The 27375-nt window shown below is 36.1% G+C and overlaps 1 protein-coding gene across 7 annotated transcripts in view; it reads left to right on the top strand.

Moving 5' to 3' along the window:
• Positions 1 to 27375, top strand: part of LOC145673305 (cystathionine gamma-lyase-like) — a 59224-nt gene that overhangs the window by 28203 nt on the left and 3646 nt on the right. For all 7 annotated transcript variants that reach the window (XM_081742897.1, XM_081742890.1, XM_081742894.1 and 4 more), the window contains exons 5-8: positions 6263 to 6394; positions 11778 to 11913; positions 21509 to 21661; positions 23741 to 23915. In XM_081742897.1, coding sequence (XP_081599023.1) covers positions 6263 to 6394; positions 11778 to 11913; positions 21509 to 21661; positions 23741 to 23915 — 596 coding nt within the window. The remainder of the gene's footprint in view (positions 1 to 6262; positions 6395 to 11777; positions 11914 to 21508; positions 21662 to 23740; positions 23916 to 27375) is intronic.

Raw genomic sequence — 27375 nt, 5'->3', positions numbered from 1 at the left:
GGATGATCATCACTACTCAAACCACGTATAAGACCAAAATGTCTTTCAGCAGGATCTTGGTTAAATTTAGCTGTCAAAACATATTTGTAGCCTGAGGACCAAAGCAATTCACACAATTCAATAGTGCTTTTAACTGTTACTCGAAGAGATTCTAAAGTTTGTTTGGATGCAAAGGTGTTGTCTGAACGCTGAAGAATTTCGAAGAAACGTATCAATACATTGTGAAGTTTGTCTCCTTTCCGAAGTCCTTCTATTGGGCGTTTGGAATTCAATGCGTCAAAAACTTGATTTATGTCTTGCGTGAATAACTCTGTATCTTCGCTGCTTTCGAAGCCGGGCACTCCAAGTTCTCGGTAAAATTTCATACCTGTTGCAACTGTTCTACTGAAAAGCTGTGTGGCTAATTTTACACTCATCTTCTGAAATTCGTTAGGGTTTATGTGAGAAGAAGTTAATTTCGGAACTACTCTCTTACTAGTGTGTGATTTGGTCTCGGAATCATATAGTTTTCTGTAGTAATCAAACCGCACAGAACGACCATTGTAAATTACACTTCCAAATTTTTGAAAATTATTCCTAATACATTTGATGATATGACAAATGTCTCCCATTGCAAAAATTTGTCTATTGGCATCGCAGGGATTAGAAATGAAATTCTTTATATTGCCTAAATTTCCTGATATTCCTAAATTTTTCCAAGCCTTTTTGTTTGGTTGACTACCATCGCATGTGAAAGTCACTACCCTGACGTTATTATTTTCTAATTGGATAATTACTTGTAAGATGATTTTTGCAAGTGTATAACCATCAGTGGCATTCTTGCTTAAGTAAATTGCAATGGGTTGCACCCACGATTTCATAAGAGGAGCGAGAAAAAACACTAAAGCATGGTCGCCTAAAACATTCTTATCTTCTTCTTTCGTGAATTCACCCATGTTCACAAAACCATCGAAACTACACTTGCTGGAATTGTATCTAATATCCTCACGTAATTTTACTTCATCAAAAATCAGAACACAATTACGACCATTTTCATCACTATCTTCCATGTCCTTAGCTATAGCTGAGAGAGCATGAGGATTTATGCCATAATTACACTTGAGACCGCGCAATAATTTACGTAGTAAAGAAACGGAAGGCAACGGTAACAATTGATGATTCGCACAATGTTCATATCCTTTCCTTGATTTTATTAAAAAAAGCAAACTTTCCAAAATGAATTCTGATTCATAGCGCATTCCGCATTTCTTTGATTCATTCTTCTTTGTCATTGTACGAACGACTAGTTTTTGTTTGTCCGGTAGTCTTTCCGTTTTGTACTGTCTTATAATAGTTCGTAATTTTTTAATTTCTTTGATGTGATCACGTCGCTTCTTCTGGTTTCGAGTGAGCATGTGTTTTAATCGTTTCACTTCTCTACGAAGACGCATTACTTCATTTGCAAGGTTATTTGAATTACTTGCACTTGAGCTTTCTTCAGCACTATAAACTACTGGTGTCGCACTACCTGGTTTTGGGTTCGAAATTACTTCCGATTTCTTTTTCTTCCGGGGAGAAGTGGGGCGCCGACGTTTAGAGGGGATTTTTCGTTTACGCGGGTTGAAACTTAAATAGCTTGGAATCCCGGGAAAATTATGCGGCACAGCATTAGGGTTTAGTTTCCATTTGTCACGTTTTATTTCCACTAGTTTCCCTTCTACTGTAAAAGAATCTACTTTCACTAACATGTCATCACTGAAATGTATATCACAAACACGATCATTTAGGGTTAACGCACGGTCACTTCTAGGAATTTTTCTGTTCCACTCGTCTAAACAATCTTTTGGAGGTCTAAAAAAATGCCTACCATCGCCTTTAGTATGTCCTGACTTACAACCTGGCACAAAACAACCTGGCATTATAAAAAAAGACTTATTTCAAATGATTTTAAAACTCACACAAGAACCTCACCGGCACTAAACTTACACGTAGTATATACTTTGTTTTCCCTCTGTTTTCACCAAACGAACGGCGCGCCGCATGGTGTTGGAATTTGGAACTATTTCAGTCTAACTACGGGGTCTTATGGAAGTTGCACCACTTGTAATTTAAAGCGCCCTGATATTACTAATCTATACAGCAAATTAAGCCTTATCTGTTTTCTGATTTATAGACTACGTGGTTCTGTGTCAAAAGAAACCTTGTTGTACTGTGGTAAGTTTCAATCCTTGTGGAATAATTTTCTGGGGAGCTTCCTATTCAGCATTACTATTTTTCGCCTGCAGGAAAAGACAATAAGATGTATTTTTAATCTCACCAAGAGCCTCATGTAAAAGGGTTTTTCAGTCAAATAAAATTTTAACTGTGCCTTGCCTGTACATGTACAAAAGTGTCATATATGTAAAGAGAAATGAAAGTAGTTTTCTTCATGTTAACGTTGTACACTCAAACAACCCATGACAAAAGAACAATATATTCACATCATATCAAAACTATACGTGCACCAAAAGAAATGTCCTTCCTATGTCTACTTACTTGTAGGCCTATAATAAGCTTCCGATATATTAGGTTGTAAAGAAAGTTATTGCGGTTTTATTTTTTACTTCCATTTTCAGTGATGTATTTTCAACTCAAGTGTCGTTATAATATTGTGCCTATGTATATAAGTTTAAAGCGCGTTTTTCGCTCTATCTATTCGTTGTATTGGTTTTTGTTTCGAAATACTTTTTTTTTTTTTTCACTTTTTTCTGGACTTAAGATAGCATGGACAAGAGGCGAATTCGCACGATTTTCTTGTTCCAGTTCAAGTTATCAGACAGCTCGTGATATCAACGATGCGTTTGGCCCAGGAACCACTAACGAACGTACGGCACAATGGTGGTTCAAGAAATTTCGCAGCGGTGACGAGAGCCTGGAAGATCACGAGCACAGTGATCGGCCATCCGCTGTTGACAACGATCAACTGAGAGCCTTAGTTGAAGCCAATCTACGCACAACTGTTCGGGAGCTTGCTAAAGACTTGGGTGTAACACCTATGACAATTTCCAACCACCTGCAAGAGATTAGGAAGTCAAAAACACGATAAATGAGTGACGCACGAATTGACCGAAAATAATCGAAATCGTCGTTTTGAGGTGTCGTCTTCTCTTCTTCTGCGGAACAAGAAGGACCCGTTTCTCGACAGGATTGTGGCGTGTGATGAGAAGTGGGTCCTTTACAACAATTGGCGACGTTCGGCGCAGTGATTGGATGTCGGCGAAGCTCCTCATCAGTTCCCGAAGCCAAAACTCCACCCACAAAAGATCATGGTGACTGTTTGGTGGTCTGCAGCCGGTCTCATCCATCACAGCTTCCTGAATCTGGGCTAAACGTTTACGGCGGAGAAGCACTGCCAACAAATCGACGAAATGACCAGAAGCTTCGAAGTATGTGCCCGGCATTGGTCAACAGAAAGGGACCAATCATGCTCCACGACAACGCTTGTCCCCATGTTGCACAACAGACGCTGCAAAAGTTGAACGCATTGGGCTATGAAACTCTGCCTCATCCACCATACTCGCCGGACCTTTCGCCCACCGACTACCACTTTTTCAGTCATCTCGACAACTTCCTCCGCAAGAAATGCTTCAAAAGCAGAGACCATACCGAAGCGATCTTCAACGACTTCGTCGCGTCCAGAACTCCAGGATTCTATGCTACCGACATTAACACACTTGTTTCTCGTTGGTAATAAAAGTTTGTTTGAATTGAGATATGCTCGTTTGAAATTAAAGGTTGGAAACCGCAAGAACTTTCTTTACAACCTGATACTTGAAGGATATCAAAACCATATCGAAATTCAAAAATGAACTGTTCAGTTTTTTATGTAACAAAATGTATTATGACATTAATGAATATTTGGGTGATACTTTGCAAAATTAGTGTAATATCAGTTATATTGAAATATCTTAATATTATTTGGCGAGTCCTATGTACTGGTCTCTGACTGATAATGTATGAAATGGATGAATAAAGAATGAATGAATGGTAGCAGCATGGCGCCTGTGGGAAATCCCAAACATGTTCACACAGGATATTCAAGAACGTACATTACTGACCTTAACATTATCTGTAACTATATGGAAAGATCCTTTTGTCCAAATGGTCCCCGGTGCGTCGGGAAAAAAAAAAAGTATACCTGCCATCAGCATATGTAACAATATGGAATGATCCTGTGTCCAAGCGGTATCCGGTGCGTCGAAAAGAAAACTTCTACCTCGCATCGCATAGTTCACCGATGTACAGTATCACTGACACGTCACGATCACCCTATGTCTTGCAGTCCTAATGTACGGCCATTGTCAGAGTCAATTGCATAATAGGCGTTTGCCGGTGTATCCTGCGATTGCAAATAGAGAATAGATCCACAAATAACTATTCTGTCGTTTTGTCCAACAACCTTTAAACTATTAGCAGTATGCTTCTCTAGAGACACTACGATCAGCCTACCACCCACGGTAACCGATGTGCTGGGACCTTTAAACTAGGATCAGTAGCAACACTCTGTAGTGGGAATTTCGTTCAAAATATACTGAGTTTCTGCACCTGTACAGTACAAAAAGGTGCTCAACGTGGGTTCAAACTTTTCTAAAACCAAGCCAAAGAAAAGGACTTGTAGCTGTAGGTCTTCCAGATCTTTCCTTGTGTACATCACAAACTATACCATGTAGTGCCCTTTCTTTCACCGTTCTGGTACGGCGCAGGCAATGCCACAATAAGTGTTATGGTTAACATTAGAGCATCGGACTTCCAAGAGCTGATTCGTTGCCAACGTAGAACAGGCTAACAAGAAAGGAAACAGGACCTTAGCACATCAGGAATAAATACGCAATGCATTCCATAAGATGACAATGGAAATCGAATACAAGTATCGAATATTGACCTGCTTTTATTATCATTAATGTATATAGTACACAAACAGTTGTCCTCTCATCACCTCGGTATAGTCAAGACGTTATGCCAATACAATTATATGTAAACATTCATATATCTCCAAAGTTATCCCCATTAACATCTAGGTTACTTAATAGCATTCCTGTTCTAGATCTGACTCATCCCAATGCACATAATTAATATTTATTCATCGTACATCATCAATTAATTCTTCAAATTGTCGCATTTTCATCATATATACTGTATATATCAATAAACATTTATATTATATTTATACTAACAGCAGAAGGATGATCACTTAATTACAGGAAGCAAACTGAATCATTTGAGATAGCTAAAACATACACATATAATAACCGATTAAACAAGTATGAATGTGTATAGACATTTGTTGTCAACTTTGTGATGAACTTAGCAATACATATACCTTATTCTTCCTGATGCAAAAGACGTTATTTATAGACAGGAGAGAGAAGATAATCCAGTTACGGAATCCTCACGGATTCCGGACTATTGAATCTAGTACGACATATTTAAGTTTTCTTTCCTTCTGAACGACATTACTATATACACACAGCTATTTCAATTTCAATCACTAATAATATATAAAACAGCAGAAAATATCAATTTAACAGAGGAAAAAGAAGATGACTGGCTATAATTTCTCGGCCATTAACGCCAATAAACCGATGGCGCAGATTAATTATAATCTAACATTAACTTATACAACATAATAAACAAAAATAATAGCATAAATGCAATACTAACAATAACTAATACATTTTTGGTAATGGTAAAGATAAACAATAAGGGCGTATTAAAAGAAAATGAATCCTATTCTGTAATGGAGACAAAACGGGTCCATTACAACCAATCGTCTGAATTTCGTTACAGAGGTGTGTAATTGTCAGTCGTTTAGAAGATTTTGTTTCGAACTCTCACTTCCACTGACGTTGAACTTCGGCGAATTTTTCAAACTGAAATGCCACTGTAAAATGAACTTTCGTTCTTCAAATGTTAAGCATATGTCATTCATTTTGTTTTAATATAATATCTCACACGTCACGTGTTATAGCCATGAGAGTGCCATATCTGTTAAGAAAACACAGTACTCTATACTGTAATGATAATACAATTCAACTTCGAAAACAATACGAGATATTAAATTTTCTGTATGTATCTTTGACTTACTCGATATAAATGGCACTATAGTAATGCTGTATTTAAGTTATATTGTGCACATTATTGTTATTTTATTTTGTTGTTGTTGCCATTGTAATTATGAGAAATACAATGCATGTCTGCCTTCGTACACATTGAAACATTAAACAAGGACTTTCTTTTGTTTCAGTTAATATTATTAGAATCACCAAGCAACCCGCTTATGAGAGTGGTAGATATTAAAAGGATATCCGATATGGTTCATAGTAAAGGAGATATAATGGTTGCTGTTGACAATACGTTTCTTACTCCGTACTTCCAGGTATGTGTCACCCCATATATATATATAGTGTGTTTGAAAAAGAACTCCGTAGTTTTAATGTGTCCTAGAATCTGTACAAAGTGACATACACTATTCTAGTTTGTGGTGTTTGATTTATCAACTCTCCAAGTTTGGCTCCTCTGCAGTTGGCAGGTCTGCTTGACGTTGAGACGGCACCAGTGCTGTTTTTTTCCTTTGTTTCTTCAGTTCTGTCCAGGCAGGCGTGCAGTGCAGAGCAACTCAGCAACAATGTGTACTCCGCAACAGAAAGTGCAGTGTGTTATTTGCTTGTGAAAACTGAGTCAGTTATAACATAACAGTGCAACGTAATTTTAGACGTCAGTTTGGTGGTGAACTACCTACAGCAAAAACTATCCGTCATTGGCTAAAGTCTTACAAGGAAGCCGGTAGTGTTTTAAAAGCAAAATCACCAGGTAGACCTAGAACTTCTGAAGATGTTATTGAACAGATCCGTGTTCCTTGTGTTCGGAGCCCGAAGAAGTCATTGGTTAGACGTAGTCTACAATTAGGAGTACCTAAAGGTACTGTGTATGATGTTGTGCGTAAAAGACTTAAGTTGCGCGCCTACAAATTGCAACTGTTACATGAAATTAAACTTACTGATAAAATCGAAAGGTATGAGTTTCCTGCAGACTTTCTACACAGAATTGATGATGCGGTCAATTTTTTAAAAAAGATTGTCTTTTCTGATGAGGCTACATTTCATATCAGTGGAACAGTTAATCGTCATAACTGCAGAATTTGGGGGCAGAGCATCCACATAAAGTTATTCAGCATTAATGTGACTCTCCCAAACTTAACGTCTGGTGCGGTTTGATGGAAGATCGTGTGATCGGTCCTTTCATTTTTGTAGAAAAAACAATAAACGGGGACGTTTATTATAACATGCTGACAGAGTACATCTTTCCCCAAATGGACGATATTGAGGCGAAAAAAAGGTTTGTGTTTTTCCAACAAGATGGCGCCCCACCCCATTACAGTAACCATATGTGCGCGCCTCTTGACACTCGCTTTCCAGGAAGGTGGATAGACAGGGTTGGCCCAATACCTTGGCCACCACGAAGCTCAGACTTAACCCCACTGGACTTTTTCTTTTGGGGCCACATGAAAAATGTTGTGTACAGTGAAAAGATCAGAGACATCAATCATTTACGGGAAAGAATCGTCGCGGCGGTTGGGACAGTTACACCTGAAATGTTGGTGAATACGTGGCGAGAAGTGGAATATCGTCTCGACGTGTGCAGGGCCACAAATGGATCCCACGTTGAAGTCTACCAACATTAAACAAAATTTGAAGGAATTTTCTTTCATGATATGTACTCATTGATGTAAGTTTTCATTCATTTCCCAATTAAATTTATACTTAAAACTAGGGAGTTCTTTTTTAAACTCTTTGTATATATATATACAAAGTGTTTGAAAAAGAACTCCCTAGTTTTAAGTATAAATTTACTCCCTAGTAAGTATATATATTGTGGCTTACGGCTTACATATGTAAATATAAGACGAAACACAATGAAACCTATGTTAGCCACCATCAGCTTCATTGAAAATTGGTCAACTTAGACAAGAAATAAGTGTATTTTGAGGCAAAAACTATCATAAATTATAATATTTGCATTTCTAATGTAACTAGTTACTACATGCGTGGTAGTTTGTGTTTTTATAAATAATATATTACTAGCCTGCGGCTACCTGGGGACTGTCCAGTCCCGTGCATTTGCTCGGCCTACGGCCTCTTACTTCTCATATCTATAACATATCTTTAACCTTAAGGGGTTTCGAGGTATGACCATATTATTATAACAATTGCAACCCTACCCTTTCTTACTTTTTAAGGGAAACATTAAAAAGGAAAAAAAAAAACACTGAAAAACGTCATGTCTCTACTCGTGAGGGATTTCGAGATATGACCATGTTATTTTGACAATTGCATTCCTCTTTTCTTCCCTTCTAAGGAAAACATCAAAAAAACGCTAAAACACTTCTTTAATTATTTTAAATTAAAAGCCTAAATACCAATTTTCATGCCTTTAATCTTAAGGGATTTCAAGATATAGCAGTTTTATTTTAACAGTTGCATCCCTCTTCCCACCTTTTTTGCACCCTTCTAGGGCAAATATACGAGGCCTGTCTAAAAAGTATCCGACCTTAATTTTTTCCACGCAAAGTAGTGATTCTCAGGCGGCGCCACCGTGCACGGTGGAAGGAGGAAGCTTAATGCGCATGCTTGAATTTTCTCACCGTGTTCGCGTGTGCCAGTCGTGAGCTGGTGGTCGCGAAGTGAGGTGCTGTTGGTAGTGTTCGTCGGATTTAGTGTTTCTCGCAAGATGCCTGAACGAATTGAGCAAAGATACTGCATCAAATTCTGTCAAAGGCTGGGTGATTCTCAAAACCAAACAATTCGTAAGATTCAGTAGGTGTTTGGAGAAGATGCGATGGGTGTAACACAAATTAAACAATGGTTCAACCGATTCAAAGATGGCCGCACATCAGTCGAGAGTGAGCAGAGTAGCGGCAGGCCCCAAACTGCTCGGAATGCAGCTGTTGTTGAGCGAGTGCGAAATTTGGTGATGGCAGATCGCCGTTTGACAGTGCAGGAGATTGCAGAAGATGTTGGAGTGAGTAAAGATTCTGCACATGTAATTTTGCGTGACGATTTGAACATGAAACGAGTGGCTGCTAAATTTGTACCCAAGTTGTCTCAGGAACAAAAAGACACCCGTTTTGACGTTGTACAGGACCTTCTGGACACCACCAACACTGATCCTGGGTATCTGAATTCCGTGATAACTGGAGATGAGTCATGGGTGTACGGGTACGACCCAGAAACAAAACAACAATCGTCTCAATGGAAGCATCCCGATTCTCCAAGGCCGAAGAAAGCGCGGCAGGTGCGAAGCAAAATCAAGGTGTTGCTGACTATTTTCTTCGATGCCCGTGGAATTGTGCATCAAGAGTACGCACAGGAAGGACAAACAGTGACAAAGGAGTACTATCAAGATGTTCTCAGGCGACTCCGTGACGCAATCCGGCGCAAAAGACCAGACATGTGGACAGCGAAGAAATGGCACGTCCATCATGACAACGCCCCAGCACATTCATCCCAATTGATCCACACGTTCTTAGCCAAACATGGAATTACAACCGTTCGCCAACCTCCCTACTCTCCAGACCTGGCTCCTTGTGACTTCTGGTTGTTTCCAAAATTGAAGACGCCTCTGAAGAGATCCCGTTTTGAGAGTAGAGAAGACATAATGCGGAACACGACGACGGATCTGAACAACATTCCAAAAGAAGACTTCCAGCGGTGTTTCCAGCAGTGGAAGGATCGGTGGGCTAAGTGTGTGGAAGCACAAGGGGCCTACTTTGAAGGAGATTAGGGTCCCAAATCTGTCAGGTATTCGCAACTATTTTTCTGGTCAAAAGTCGGATACTTTTTAGACAGCCCTCGTATATATATATATATATATATATATATATAAACCTGAAACATGTCTTTAATTATTTTAAATGAGAATTCCAAATACCGAATTTCATGTTTCTAACGTTAAGAAATTCCGATATATATAAATATCTTATTATTATAATTGTATTTCTCCTCTTTTCTTTCTCACCTCGTTCTTCCCTTCTAGGTTAAATATATATATCAGGTGTTCTAAAAATGGCGCCCACGGACCACAAAGCACTATTCTACAGGCTAAAATAAAGCGAAAATGTCATATGATGGAATGCCCTCCGGGGCCTCATTCATCCGCTACGGGACATCAAAATTTCACAATGTGGCAACGTCGCAGATTAACTTTGAGCCATATGCATTACTCTACGAATATAACAAGCAGCTGAATCGATTGCTACACTAATAAGTTATGCTAGTGCCAGTTAATATCGACTTCAGCAGCCATCTGGAAAGAATTGATAAAATTATTTGATAGATTGGTAGATCTAATCTATGGTTCTTTATTTGCGACGTTCACACATAGTGCAATTTGTGTCTCCAAACGAGGACTCGAAAAGTATACAAGTATATATTTCTTGTTTTACTTTGACTTGTAGGATAATGCTCCGTGGTCCGTGGGCGCCATCGTGGACACCCGATATATATATATATAAACCTGAAAGATTTGTCCAATTATTTTAATGAAAAGTCCATATGCCAAATTTCGTGTCACTAACGTTCAGGGATTCCAAGATATGAACATTTTAAAATTATAATTGCTGCCCCCTTTCCCCGTCAAATTTCCAAAAATTCTTCCTTAGTGGGACCTTGCATTGCAAATTCTATACTCTGTTCAAATTTTAAGTTTCTAGCTTAAGCGGTTTGGCCTGAGGTTATTGATCAATCAGTCAGTCAGATAGTTAACCAGGACTTCTTTTTTATAGAGAGGTAAACATTACCTCTGCGATATAAAAACATTGCATGTAATAAATATCTTGTTAGTTTGGCATTCTCACATTATAATGTAAGTGTAATTTCAACATGCTAATAATGTACACAACGCTAAGGCATTCTTTGGTGATCATTTTATTTATTCAACTTATGACGATAAATGCAAGTGTGATAATTGGTTTAAGGAGATACACAGAACATCTGTGCTGTTTCGTCCCTCTAAATAATGAAACAGCAACTGGGGTCCTGAGGTGTGGATTAAAAGTGGTCCTTGTTAATGAATGTTGACTAGCAAAGACTTGTGTTATTATCATTTTCTTTAACTTCGCAACGTGAATCGGTTAATTTTGGTCATAAATTTTCTGCCAAGTTTCTCAGAGGATAAAGGCTTGTAACTTGTGGGAAAAATGAAAGCCACTCATCGATAACTGAGCACATCTCTCCGGGTTATACTACCAAATTTCTTACAAAATAGAAAGAATATGAATAGAAAGGCACCTCTTCATACGCTCGCCGAGAACAAGCATAAAAGGCAATGAACATCATCATTCGTCCTGTATTTTTGAAGAAGTTGCTTTAAATGGACAAGTTATCCTTCTCCATTGGATTCACTGATCTTTTACAGCTAATAACATTAAAATATATTCTGCAAATGTTTCTAAAAAATGAATATGATCAGGTATATTGTCCGAAAATTCAGGAGTTAAATTAACAGCTTAAAGCTACATTGCTTCATTACAGCCAAGTCCGGATAGACAAGTAGCCAGCTGACAGAATAATAACGGAAGAATACGGTTCAACAAAACTAAGGCCAAGTTAGGCAAGTGGCCAACTTAGCGAGATAGCAAGTTAATAGGTATTACCGTAGATTTATAGTATTCATTCGGTCGTAAGCTTAGAACTAGCCTATTAGCTTGAATTTATATTTATCCTATATTCATCATGAACATTCATAAGTGTATTTATTTGCAGCGCCCACTATCATTAGGAGCAGATATTGCGATATATTCTCTTACCAAATACATGAATGGACATGAAGATGTCATCATGGGAGCAGCAGTTACCAATAATGAAGACATTCACAAGAATTTGCGTTTTCTTCAAAATGGTATGTCTGGTTCCCTAGTGAATAAGAACGTAATGTTCGCATTGTGTGCGCTGGATTGTAGAAATAAGTACAATGCAATCTATATGTAATGGGTTCTGTCCTTAGTTGCAGTCTGTTTTTCATGTATATACGTATACAATCAATATTTTCGTTTTCCTTTTATAACTTTTATATTTATAAAGATAGGTAGATAGTAGCGTGCAGGTTCACAGTGGAACAAATTCTAACGGCACATAACAGTATGAGTCTTACAACCCTTTTGTCCTCTTTAGAGTTTTAAAAAGTATTCTGAAGGAAGGTAGCAGGAAGTTCTCTTAGCTGTTTACTTTTTTCCACATATTTTCAAACATTTCTTTTAATTAATTTTCTTTTAGAGTTCCAAACTATGTTATGCATCAATGTCGGAAGTCTTGTAGAACGGCTATGTCCGTCCACCCGTCTGTCGACAGGTATCAGAACAAAAACGGTTAACCAATTATCACACCTGCATTTATCGTCATAATTTGAATAAATAAAATGATCAACAAAGAAAGTGCCCTAGTGTTGTGTACATAATTAGCATGTTGAAATTACACTTAAATTATAGTGTGAGAATGCCACCCGTCTGTCGATAGGTAAGAGATATCAAGAAGCAGTTTTCTGCAAATGATTCAACGTCCCAAGAATAGACTCCAGCTCCTCCATTAACATGTTATTCAAACCGGAAGTGATTGAAATTAGCCATGTTCACTGTCGCCGTTTTTCACCATAGAACAAAAATGGTAATAGAGAGGAACAAGTGTTTTTTCTGCAATGGGATCAGCGTCTCAAGAAAACATATTATCATCACATGCAACATTCGGAAGTAGATGAAATTTACTAATACTTATACTTTCGTTTCCAATTTTGATTTCCGTAGAGCGACAACGGTAAGAGATATCGAGAAACTTTTTTTTTTCTTTCTTCAATTGATTCAGTGTCCCAAGAATAGGTCTTAAATTTTCCGTTAACCCTCTGTGTTCAAATCGGAAGTGGTAAATCAACCATTTTCTGTTTTAACGTTGATCGCTATAGAACTAAAACGGTAATAAGGAGCGACAAGCGGATTTCAGAAATCGATTCAGCATCTCAAGAGAACATACCGTCACTATCCGCAATACTACCAAGATCCATCCACTGTTTGGAATTCACTAGTATTTCCGTTTTCATTACTTACTTATTTCCATAGAGCAAAAAGGAATAATAATAATAATAATAATAATAATAAAACATTGAACACTAGTACTTCCGGTTTCATTACTTACTTATTTCCATAGAGCAAAAAGGAATAAATAAATTTAAAAAAAATGAACACCCCCAAAGAATGTTTTATTTTGTCTTTTATCGAGACTACAGGAACTCAAAGTTGAAAGCCAAGTTAAAAAGATAATAAAAGAGGAAATTAGATTTCGTCAAAAGTAATGTACAGAGGTCAAAATAAATATGTTTATAAAATCTGTTTTAACACACTTACCAGTAACTGTAACATGTAATGACTCTAATCGTTACATGTACTTCTTCCTTGTTTATATTTTTGTTTTTGTATTTCTGTTGTAATTGTACATCCGTTTATTCTTATTTTGTTGTTTAAAGTGCGAGTTATGTACAATTTTATATTGTGCCTATTTATAGGTAATCTGCAGCAGCGTTTTTTTTTTTTTTTTTTAATTACAATAATTCATGGTTATATAATGTGAACTAGAAACAAGACATCTGTAACGTCTTCAAACACCCTGTTTCGCATTGCAGTCCAATTAATTCTGTTAATTTACTGAAATTTATGATATAGTGTTGTAATTGATTCAATAGCTAAAGTTGGCACAATTGGCTTTCTGTTTCGTGGCTGATCATCTTCCTTTTCAGTATTGTAAATGATATTATTGATACACTGAAGCCGAACTTCTGCTTTTAGAACAAACCTAGTTTTTATGACGACTAAAATTCTTGAGTTCGTTTAATATTTCAGTGCTAGTTGTACATAATATTGAATTCCAATGAATTTCCTATGCAGTAACTCATTAGCATAATAATATATTTTGTGAATGGGTCACGAAATATCTTAAATGACTGAGTAGACAAGTTCGATCCGCACCGCCGATAGTTTGATTGTTGTGTACCAACTTTAATCAGAATACAGATTTGACTGTTTAATTCTCCCATTCAATATTGTTACGTTTGAACGGAAAATAATATGTTATTGCAATATACAAGTGCACAGTAAGATGATGCGATTGTGTTACTGGTAGATTTCATCCTAGGGAATATAGCTAATAACACATTCGTCTGAACGGTTTAGCAGTCGATGTATATGACGATTACGAATTAATGCTAATATGAAAAAATCCTGAGACGAATATTCGGAACCAAGAAGAACGGGAATGGGGAACGGCAGATACTTCATAACGAGGAACTGCATAATTTATTGTCGGGGCCATGGATAAGCGACTATTTTTCCTGGAAGAAGGAAGACTTTCCTCTACCCCCTGTGGCTTAGCAACCACAAACTGCACTGGAGGTCGCGAAGGACTCAATGATGCCAGATTTCTAAACTGAATGAACTGGTTCCTCTCTGTTTTGAAGGTTTCCATTCCAGATTGTCATATGGGAACAGCAGAAGTAAAAACTTATTTTTTAGTTCAACCTAGACACAACTTGCATTATGTTAGTATTCGAAAGTTTTCGATAAAGTGATATGTTTATTTATTGCCCATAAAAGATCTGTAGGGAAAATGAGCTAACGAAGTATCTCATTTTTTTAAAACGGATTCTATTTTCTTCAGGATGACATTTTTTAAAGGAAAAAAAGTATTGAAAGGTAAAAATTTACGCACTTAAAAGGTATTTATTCTCAATTTGTGCAAGAGCCTAACTTTTGGCGCTATAGTTTACAACTAAAGGCAGGTAGTAGAGTGATTTTCCTTTCTTCCCTTTATAGTTTTCCGATTTTTGCAAGCCATAATAAAATGAATCATATATTTGTAAATTTAAGCTTTTTTTTTTTTTTTTTTTTTTTAAGTTTATATAAAGAAAGAAGGAAAGACAGTATATGTCTTACGTCTTCATCCACGATTGAGTAACAACACAAAAAGAAGTTAAAAGTTAAAACTTTTTTGGTATTGTTTTGAAAATTAAAGAAACGAAGAGAAGGAAGTGAAAATCTTAGCTTGGAATGCTTTCTAAAAAAAATTCATTCCTTATAGAACGCTTCAATTTATTGTTTATGACCATCAATGTTTTTCACAGTTGTCAGTTGGTAAGTTTTAGTTCTCTACTTTCCCTTGAGATTTTGTTCGAAGAGATTGTAGTATGCTGTGGTGTCTACGTATTTTCTTGCTGATTGGAAATGTCTAATTTCTTTCGGCGGTACCAGATGATAAGCAATCTGGTCCTTCTGGCCAGAAAAGTCTAAGTAACAAATAAAAGAATCGTGTACTTGGAAGTGAAGCAAAGCAGAGGAAGCAAAACACAAAAGTTTCAGGGGGCTGAAGGTGGTCGAAGCTAGCCCTAGCTGTGATCTGGTTTCGATATGAATATTGGTTAAGAAATCCGGGCGATATGTATCTTTCTTAATTAATGCTAATTATTCAACACTTATCCCCACAAAGCATTTAATTTTCTTATTACTAAGTGCAAAAATTGACGTACATTACTCTCAAAAGTCAAGGATATAAAATTACTTAAAAAACGAGAACATTTTCGAAAGAGAGGATAAAGAATTATTTGAGAATCGAGACAAGACGATACTTCTTCAACCTTAACAAGACATCTCCTCTCGTGGACAACACTAGTCAAGTCTGAGTTAAATAGTTTTTGCGCGTCCCAAACCAGTGACCTTACTTTAATCAAAGAAGATCACATATTGGAATAATATAAAATAATTCTAAACAACATTTATTTAATATCACCAGTTTATTGGCTTCAATGATGAAACCATAGACCCAGCCCACGTCACTAACCTTAGGATACGTTTTCATGTAAGATACTTGCACTCAATTGAATTACATTGATTCCAATACAAAAGTAAAGTATTTACAGATATCATTCTCAACAGCTTGTTTTCAATTTTATTTTAAGTTTCGGTACTGACAGATTTATCAAGCGAGTGCTAATCAAATTTGCAATTTTGCTGACATTTTGCACTAATCTTTGTTTCTAATTGCCTGAGGATATTTCTTTAGTAAAACTAAAATTATAATATTATAGAAATTGACCCCATTTCCCCTTCTCAAGAACAGAATTTTTTTAAAAAAGAAAGAAAATCCGAAGGTCGCGGCCTGTAATTTTTTTTTAATGAGAAGTGTATGTGCTGAATTTTACTCCTTCTTAAGCGAATCCTCACATTCGGCATTTTCTAAACAAATAATCGGAAATTTGAATATTAATACAAACCCCCTCTTTTCTCCTATAGGAGCGAAGTTTTCGCAATCATTGAAACGTGTTTTCTGTTAATTTTAATGAAGAATTTATCCCCTAGTTCCATGTTCCATCTTCTTAACTTCAAGAATTTATGATATATTCTATTTTAAGTTAAAAAAAAAAAACTCTCTTTGTCTCCTATAGGACATATATTTTTAAAATTGTTTTATTAGCCCTTGCCTTTTGACAAAGGAATATTCTGTACAAATCCATGTTTCTATCTATAATAGTTTGAGTAAAGTATTGATGAGTAAGTCACTTTAGATATAATCTTTTTTTTTTTTTTTTAATTTTTAAAATATAATAGTGTATATATCTTTTTAAAAACTCATAAATAATTCGTGTTCAATTTTGGTATTTTCGCCCTATTTGAATTTTGTTGGCACCCGATCATAACATATTTCTTAGATCACTTTTTATTACACAATTCACAAGTCAGTACGTTTCTACTACGGCTTTCTCAATGGCTCTCTCTAGAAGGAAGAACATATGGTGTCCAGACATTTTCAAGAAAAAATGTGACAACCTTGTCCCTCAGCACGTGCAGAAAACACTTTTGTGGTCACTTGTGGTCATGCTTGTGGAAGGAGCTGTTTCTTACGAAGGGTATGGGTAAGGGTCGCTTAACGGTGGCCGCGACTGTATTCCGTTTACCAAACATTGTTAGGGTCATCAAATTTGGAGGTTCAAGTGGGCAGGTCATGTAGCCAGAATAGAAGAAAGTAGGAACGCGTTCAAAGTTTCACCTGAAATCGAATCGGAAAACGACCATTAGGAAAACCTAGGCGTAGATGGGAGGACAATATTCAGATGGATCTCACAGAAATAGAAATACAAAGTAGAAACTGGATCCAGTTGGCTAAGGACAGAGGTCAATGTAGAGCTTTTGTGAACATGGCATTAAACCCCCCGAGTTCCATAGGCCATAGATTTGTTAGTTTAATTTTAATATTTCTTGTTATGGATGTAACTTATAAATGCGGCGAAGTTATATGAAATATTGTGTGATTAATGTATGAAAAATGTACAACGACGTTGTCCTGTTGAAAGATACGAATTAATACGGATGCATGCTAGCTTAGATCTGCATACTGCATGTAATTTCCTATTGTATGCCAATGATAGGATTCAAAGTATAGAACATTATATTTCTGCTTTGTAATGTTCATATGTACGCTAACTGCTATTATTTAACATCAAGATGTGTTACTTATGTTTTTTTTTTCCTACGCAATCGAAGCATTGAAAAACTACAATAAAATTCTTCATGCATTTTTTTTTTTTTTTTAAGTTGTCGTAGTGGTAGTTTATATTATAGCGTTGAGGACAGTACTCTTTTCTTATGGAGACTCCCTCTCTTTATATCGTGTAAGAGGGAGAGTGAGCGAAAGCCTGAATACAATCAAGATAACACAACACGTCTCTTTCTTCTTCCTTATCTACCTTCCTTGAGACATTCTTTGTTATTCTTACGTGTACTAGAATTATTTAGTGCATATGTTGAAAATACCAAAACAAGATTCATATGAGCAAGTACAGTAAATATAAGTAGTTTAAATAATATAGCATTGGTGTGCTTGTTATTTATTTATTTTGTTCTAAAGATAATGCATAAGAGCTTATTGACAACGAAAATAAAATACTGTACTGCGTGGAATTTGTGCAATACAGATTTCACCGTATTCGTGTTTGGTTCTGTTCTCAGTTAATAATCAGAAGCTATTATAAAAACTTGAAGTTGTTTGTATAATATGTCCTTGATGATGTCATGTGTATGAGTGTGTATAATTAATGTATAATGGATTATTGGATGTATAATAAATGAATGAAAAACTTTATTCATTATACGCCCAATTATGAAGCAAGGTCAAAAGTTCTTCGATTTTTTTTCTACAGAGAGCAAAGAATGAAGGTTTGTCTTAGTAAATCTGTCAAAATAATGAAAGAAAAGTGATATGGATAGAAAAGCGATATTGAAAGAAAGCGCTATAAGACGGGGCAGATATTAGGTGGGACCACTAAGCAGCAAAGGAGGTGCATGGAGTCCTTGGTTCAATCCCAGCTTGCGCCAAGTGAGTGTGGTGGTCAAACACCATGTATGTGGGTTTTCTCGGGGTTCTTCCGTTTCCTCCCATTTTCGTCATTCCATCGTTCGCATTCATTTCTCACCATCATCGTCTACTTTAGCCTAGCCGGCACAACCGTGGGACGTAAAACTTAAAAGAGGGTTACAGGGTGGCTAATTTCTTTTCTGTATAGTCCAGAAAGGAAATCAAGAAATTAAGGAACTGAAGCGGAGGGATAGATTGATGATTAGGATTAGAGATACCGTGTATGAAAAACAGTAGAAATTATTGTTTTTCATTACCCAGTCACGTATACACATCAATTAATATTTATCCGCTATAAAGATACTTCGACCTTATATAATGTCATAAGCCCACAGTTTGTAAAAACTATGTACTAAACGATAGCAATCAATAATAAGAGGGTACAGTGGTTGAGTGTTACAGCGCTCACCTCTGGTGCGAGAGATCCCTGGGGCATGTGAGTTTGTGAGGGACAACATCGTATCCATAGGTTTCCCCGCGGTTCTCCCGTTTCCTTCCACATTCTCATTCCAACTATTTTTAATAATAATTTACTCCCATTAATCATCTGTCTGCTTTAGCCTACAGGGCATAATCATAGGACGTTGAACTAGACATTTCATTTTACTACTACTACTACTACTACTACTACTACTACTATTATTATTATTATTATTATTATTATTATTATTATTATTATTACAACAACAACAACAACAGAAATAAACACACTGCTGAACAAGACTGCACTTATGTAATAAAACACACAGTCCTTTTTCTTTTACATGTTTAAAGATTGCGTTAGTTTCTCTGCCATATTTCACATCACTTTTATGTTGTTTAATTCTTTCTTTCAATAATTTCCCCGTCTCTCCAATATATTTCATATCACAATCCTTACAATTTACACAATAAATGACACCTTTCTGCTCTCTTTTTCCCTTATTCCTCTCTTTGCTTTTGACCATGTCCAACAATGCTCTGCTACCTTTTCTATACACCTTGACCCCTTGTTTCTTAACATCTTTTTTAAAATCTCAGTATCTTTTCCTAACCCTACAATGCCCTTCCACACCCCCTCATTGTCTTCCCCACTTTTACCTTTCCCAGAGACCACAAATCCTTTAACGATATCCCTTTTACTATAACCATTCTCATACAGCTATTCTTTAAAGATTTCAACATTCTCTTCTACATTTTTTTACAAATTTTGGTAATTCTTTCTAACATATTTCTTATGAAATGAACTTTTGTGCTTCCATCTACATTACTTTTCTTATTACAATAAATACCAGCATTACATTCTTTTTGATACCATTGAGTCTTAATGCTCTTCCCTTCCTTACTCATTAAAATGTCATGGTAACATAATACACCTCCCTGTTCTGTCTCTAGTTCTAATTCTCCTTATCTTCAGTACTAGCAACGAACTCTATCAACTCTTCTTTTGATCCTTCCCATATCCCAAAACAATCTACATAAAAATCGAATCTTTTCTTTCCCCTTTTCTACCATTTCCTTCTCCCACACATTCATAATGATATCAGACAATACCGGACTTACCTTAGATCCTATACTTAAACCATCCTTAATCCTATATACAGGCCCGTATTTAGGTAAGTGCTATTCTGTGCTCGAGCACAGGGCGACGGAATTTAGGGGCGGCAAAATTTTGGATATTTTTAAAGTGATTTGAAATCTTTAAGTATCAGGTCCCACGGCTAGGCTAAAGATGGTAATGATGAGAAATGAATGGCATTGTGGAATGAATAAAATGGACGGAAACGGGAGAACCCAAGAAAACCCACGTACACGGTGTTTGTCCACCATAAAGCTCAATTGGCGCGAGCTTGGATCGAAACAAGGACCCCATGTATCAAAGGTGAACGCTCTACCACAGCGCCACCGCAGCACTCAGGATATTTTTAAAGATTCACAATCAAGTTATATTTAAAACTAGCAACCCGCAGAGCCCCGCGCAAGTACGAGAAAATATTTTAATGTGTTTTAATTCGCTCTAATTACAGTGGCTACCAATTAGCTAGCTTATCTAATTTTTTTTAAAAGTCATCCTCTCTCACCCCGGGGTGGGGATGAACTTGAACAACATGAAAACTAATACCGTTAAACTCAGCGACCTCTAAAACTATGAATTCAACACTAATATCTGTCGTTTTCGATTACTTTTAAAATCTCAAGCCCTCCCTGGGGAATGGAGTATGACTTTGAGGTTGAATTGGATTAAAACTGTCACTTTCATCTCAGCGACCCCAAAAACTATGAATTCAACTTTAATCTTGGTCGTTTTCCGGGAGAAGGCTGCAAATTTTGTGGGGGAGGGGGCGGCAAATTATTTAGAGCACAGGGGTGCACAATATATAAATACGGGCCTGCCTATATATGTCATTCTTAACTTTACAGAAACCAAACTCCCATGTTAAGTTGAGGCTTTCCTAACTTTCTTCCATTTCCAGCCTTTAACACATCTCCCCCCATAACTTAATCGTATCAAGTATAGCAATTCTCTTTAGACTGGGGAACATGGCTTTAACATCTAAACTAAACAAAATACAATCATTATTAATTTTAGCATTACTGGTGTAGTTTATTACTTCTCTATAGTCTTTAACTCTCTTGTCTCTTGTCCGTCACTCACCCACTCTAACACCGGTTTCAATTCACTTCTTCTTCTTCTTCTATTACTATTACTACTACTACTATTACTACTACTACTACTACTACTACTACTACTACTACTAATAATAATAATAATAATAATAATAATAATAATAATAGTGATGCAGAGATGATTAATATATTGAAGTACTTAGACGTGGTGGTAACGGAAGAAATTTTTAAGAAAGTAGATAAATAGTGGGAAATGTCTGTTAATAATCCGTACAGTTTCTTAGCCTCACGCCCATTCTTAAGAAATTAGAACTAAAATCTATAAACTCATAATTCTAATTGCTGTGGTTTATCATACAATCGAAAAAATTCTGGAAGAAATTAAGCGAACTTTGTACAAGTAAATATGGGTCAATTTATAGTGCGATTATGATTTTTTACAGCGATTGGGCCCGTTCCGTCGCCATTTGATTGCTACTTGGTGAATCGTAGTTTGAAAACACTTCATCTTCGCATGGAACAACACCAGAAAAATGGGTTTGCTGTTGCAAAATTTCTTGAAAACCATCCTTTAGTGGAGAAAGTCTTGCATCCAGGTACGTGTTTTGTTGTAGATAATTCCTAATGCATATAGTTTGAAGAAAACTTTCGAAACGGCATGGGAAAAAAAATTACCATAAATAAATTTTAAATGCTATGATAAATACAAAATAAATTATATTGTAAGCGTTTCCACTGATGCTTCATCAGACAGGGAAAAGAAGAATAAAGTCATCCACACACATGCTGCCATCTTACTTTTTTGTTTTTCGTAAGACATAACTAAATGATTAACATAACTAACTTGAATGATTTTGTTCTTAGTAAATGATTTAATAAAGGGCAAGGAACGATATTGCAAAATGGTTTAAACAAAGGGTTTTGAAAACAATGTTTGTTTTAAAGTGAAAGAAGCGGTGAGCTTTTAGGTGCACTTAAGAAAAAGAAAAAAAGTTTAAATGCAAGTAAGTCAATATCATCGAAAAACCGTAAATATATAAATTCAGATACATCAATTATTTTCCAAATTATAAATTTTTGAGTACGTGTGACGACAGTTGTGCACTTATAAGGAATCTTAATAGTAAAATACGTAAAAAAATAGGAACATGTGAAAAAAGTAACAGCCATTTCTATTGGAAGAAGAAAAATTGAGTAATTTTTGATATATTGCAGATGTTTATGTGCTTCATTTGTCTTTCGGGAACATGGAGGTGAACGAAAAATTTAAATAAAGTGTTCCTTGCGTTCTGTAACTAAAATTGACCTTCTTGATCTGGAGATAAATTAAAATATCTTCCTTTACAGAGAACAATCAAGTAATGCTAGTTGTAATGTAAGTTGAAGAATTTTAATTTCAATATTTTTAACTGTTCTTATATAACAAGCTTGCCCAGCCGATGTGTCGCGCAGCTCCATGGAGTATGTCGGAAAATTTGAGAAGTTCAAAATAAATGTATGTCATCCAGATAGCCTATGAGAGTTCATACGACACATTCAGTTTTAGCATGAAGACTTCAATAATAGGTTAAAATAAATTTCGAGACAGACTGTACTACGATAATAAATATTCAAGTACTAAAGGGTGGGGTATGTATATCAATAGATCTTATTACCTACTTACTATTGATGCATCCTGCACAATAAAGGTCAAAACATAATTATTTTAATGCCTCATGAAGGGTGTAATCCTCAAGCAGATAGCTAGCCTTGGCTAGAAAAAAAAAGTTTAGTATTCTAAATAGCGCACGCAAGGGGAAGTTACGGCTTGAACATGATATGATGGAAAAATAAACCTTTACTACATTAAGGTGTATATACAAAAATCATGCTTGTTCTGTAAGGATATGAGATTGAATGCTTTACTCCTCCCCCTTTGATGAAATTCTGCGTACGCCACTGAGTGTTGTAAAAGTTCAATGAGTCGTTTGAAATGTGACGGTGCACAGCCTAAAACATCGAAGCAATAACATGTTCTTCAGGGCACTATCAGCATAGACTGGGATACAGCAGTTCGTGGAAGGAAGCGGACAGAAAGATCAAAGCAAGATTATGCTACAAGGTAAGGAGTCATATATCTCATCTGTCATCGTGCCTTCGGTATCATAGTAAAAAAAAAAGAAAAGAACAGTATCGGTAATGGATGATCCTGAATCGTAGTACCGTCATGTGGTAACAGAAAAAGATAAAAGTCTTTCAAAGTTGTTAGAATGACATAGCAACAACACTTTGTATCAATACTGCAATTCACTCAAATTCTTACTTTCAGAAAGACTGATATGAACGGCGGACCAGTAGGTTTGCGTAATGCTGTAAGAGTAAACTTTCCCGGAGATCATTCTTATCTGATATTCATAGAATACACACAATTCAGTGGAAAAGCTACACGAGGGGAACATTGTCTGAAAAGGAAGACTTCTCTCTTGTAGGATTTAGAGCGAGAATTTGGATAGGAGGCAAATTCTAGAAGCGAAGCTAACAGATTTACGAAAGTTAACTGCTTTCATTCCAGCGAAGTACTGTAATTTTTCTAGTAAATAGCTCGAAAATAAGTTTTGTATGGTTGAAGTTTGTAGTTACAAAATAGCAGTTTCTAAGCAAAATGGCTATTGATTATATTTCTTCTCTCTCTTTAGGCCTGCCTTCGCATCCGCAGCACGAATTGACGAAGAAACAAACTTGCGGCCACAGTGGCATGGTGTCGTTTTATTTGAAAGGAAAATTGGAGGAGTCTCGGAAATTTTTGAAAGCTCTCAAAGTATTTACTCTTGCTGAGAGCTTAGGAGCGACTTCAAGCTTAGCAGAACTACCGTATGTATTAATTAATGTGTATTTATAAAATCGTAAATGTAGAAAACATAGAATACATGCCTTACAATATATTGAGAGATACAAAATCAATAATTTCTACATTATTTCGCTCGTTCGCTGTTAATTTCAAGTTCAAATAACGATTCAGGTAGAAAAGGAAGACAGTAAAAGGGATCTTGTCAGCCATCCAATGTAACAACTTCTAACTTAGAGTTCATAAGTAAGGTGACTTAGTGATAAAAAGCTCACCGCTTAGTAGAAAATAGTGACTAATTCAGTTCCAGCCTACGAATTATGGCATATTTCCTCACGGTTTATCCGTTTTCTTTTATTTTTGTCAATCCACTAGTCTTTTGATCCTCACTTTCTTGAATGTATCATCAACAACTTTCTGGTCTCCAATTCAGCAAAGTTATTGATTCAAGTTCGAAATCTTTGTAGTTCCTAGTCCTACTTCCTGGTCTAGTGGCTAGGAAATTGTTTCAAAGATAAACAGTATTCTGGTTCCACAACATCACTCACTCCTCACCTGTCAAAAGATTCCAGAAATATATTCAGTGGTGTTTCTAATATATATATATTTTTAACCATGTATATACATGGAAAATAACATGTTATTAATACTATTTCTCAAGGTGGAAATGGATCAGCCACATGATTTAATACTATTCTTACTACTATATAAAATAATGTGTATGTGCGTGTTATTGTATTTTCGCATAAACATATAATTGACATTGTATATCTTCTTTTCACGAGAAAATGCTGAACCATTTTGAAATGAATTTTGCATAATTAGCACTTGGGTTAGGTTTTTATCGTTCATTTTAGTTAAAATATGTATCCTAAGAGGGTCCTATTCGAAGGGATTCAAATTGTATGCCAAAAATAGAGTATTTCATGATCCCCTGAAGTTTAGATGGAACTGGGGATATATATATATAAACTCTTCTTTAAAAATAACGATAATTGTTCCAACGTTTTCGAAACGTATGCTTCTAAAGGGAGCATTTTCTATAATACTTGAATATCTAATTTTGTATTGATAAAATGCCTGATATCTCGTTTGAAATGAATTTTTGAACATATCATTTGGGTCAAACTGAGTTTTTATCATTTCATTTTGATTGAAATATGTATCCTAAGGGGTTCAATTTATTTTGTTCCCAAGAATAGAGTCTCAGGGGCTTTTTAAGATAGGGAGATGAAATTCGGCATTATTGAAAGTAATTGATCGTAAGTTTCAGGTTTTTAAAATATTTTTTTAAGAAACTTCCATTCTTTGGGCAATTGGGGGATTATGTACATTGAAATCAAACTTGCAACAATTTATTTATTTTAATTTATTTATGTTTGAGCCTGGAAATGTTTCGTCGACTTTTCTCTATCTTCAGGTTCCTCTTTTAACTCCCAATATTTTCTTCTATTTTTCAAATCATCCTTCAGTTGTGTTCTTCCTGCTCCTCGCTTTCCTTCCATCTCTCTCTCTATGGTGGAATGAAGAAGACAATTTCTTCGCAACATGCGTCTAATCCGATTGGCCTTTCTACGGACAAAACTAGCTAAAAGTATCCTTTTCTCCCTACCCATTTTAAAATATCTTCGTTTGTTGCTCTCTTCGTCCATTTTATCTTTTCCATCTTCCTCGAACACTACATTTCGAAGCTCTCTAAGTACTTTTCTAATTTCCATAGTGTCCAAGTCTCTGAACCATACAGTCCAATACTCTATATATAGCACCTGACCAACTTTTTCCTTAGTCCAATATTAAGGTTGCTAGTTAAGAGTGATATTTTCTTGTTCAGTACTTCTTTGGGTATGGCAATTCTTGACCTGATCTCTTTGGTGCAGTAAGCATCTCTTGTCAAAATACTTCCCAGATATTTAAAATTATCTACCTCTTCAAGTTATCTTTGTTTTAATCTGACCCCTAACGGCGCGTTTCCAAGGGATATTCTCGTGACTTTTGACGTTGATTTCCTTCCATATATCTTCCCAGTGTCAACTATTTTGTCCATCATCTGTTGTAGTCCTTCTTCGGTTCTAGCTATAATAACCGTATCATCTGCCCTCCAATCTTGAAATCTCCAGTTCCCATTAATGCTTCCTTCATTAAACTTCACTGTAAATGTTGAATCATTGAGGCGGCATACTACATCCTTGTCTGATTCCTCTTCCAATCTCCGAACTATTGGTTTCTCCTTGATGCAAGCGCAAATTCACTCGTCCTTTGTACAGGTTGCGAATGAGTCGTAGGGGTCTCTAGTTGACCCCAATTCCTTTAAGTATGTTCAGAAGTTTGGTCAAATTGACTTGGCGAAAGCTTTTTGTCAGACTCGTTCTGATATAATTCTCATCAACTCAATAGCATCCCTGGTACCTTGTCCTTTCCGAAATAGAAATTGATCTTTCACCAACATATCCCTTCTGTCTTACTTTTTAGCTACCTGTTCAGTATGCGCGCAATAATCTTTTCAGTGTGGGAAATAAGGCTAAGGGCTCTGTGATTGCTGTATCTTTTACTTGTTTTTTTCTTGGATATTGCAACCACTGTAACATCAAGAAAATCCTTTGGCTGTTTTCTATTCAAATAGATCTTATTAATAAGTGAAGTCAGTACTTACATTTCATTGTCTCCTCTAATCTCTTGAGCAAATTGCAAGTTTTATGAAAGAGGATTCTGTCTAAAATGCAAAGTATATTTATTTATGGTTTACTGTTATAATGATACGAAATCCTGATTAAATAAAGCCGAATCCCTCGAAAGGACTTCAGGGTAATTGGCTTGAACGGAAAAGCAACTTGGTGTATGCTGGCATGATTTAAACAAGTAACATTGTCGTGTGTACACTATATGAAAGAGTGGTTTATATGACACGATATTTTTCTCAATATTAAAATCGAAAGTGATAGTAGATTTCTACCGCTTCCGGTTTTAATAGAAAGATTAGAGTGGAGGTGGAGTATATTGTTGGGACGCTTAATTGGTTGCAGAAAACCGCATCTTGCCATATTATATGGTGTTCATTGTATAGCGATCATCGTTAAAACCGGAAGTGGTAAATTTTCTGGTTCTTTTGGTTTTAACAGAGATTAGAATGAAGGTAAAATGTATTCTTGGGACGCTTAATCAATTGCAAAAAACAGATTCTCGCTACCTATTACCATTTTTTTTTCTCGTATGAACAGGAGATGATTGATTTGTACCATTTTCGGTGAACTCTATTTTTAACTTGCGACCCTCTACGTCCTAACCAAATTTGGCGGTTATTCATCAAGTAGTTCTAAAGATTTCTTGTCTCCCGAACTGACGAACACACGGACAGGTTAAATATATAAAGGAGTTTTGGTAAATCAACTCCTTGAAAACTAGACAAGTTGAATCAATATATTTGAACTGGGCAGAGGAAAATAGACTTCTCGTTGCCTGAGTTATATGATGTGATATTTATTATTACAT

This window comes from Thermobia domestica, chromosome 16, assembly GCF_964235325.1.
Source record: "Thermobia domestica chromosome 16, izTheDome1.hap1.1, whole genome shotgun sequence".
NCBI lineage: Eukaryota > Metazoa > Arthropoda > Insecta > Zygentoma > Lepismatidae > Thermobia > Thermobia domestica.
This window is presented reverse-complemented; position numbering and strand designations above follow the sequence as displayed.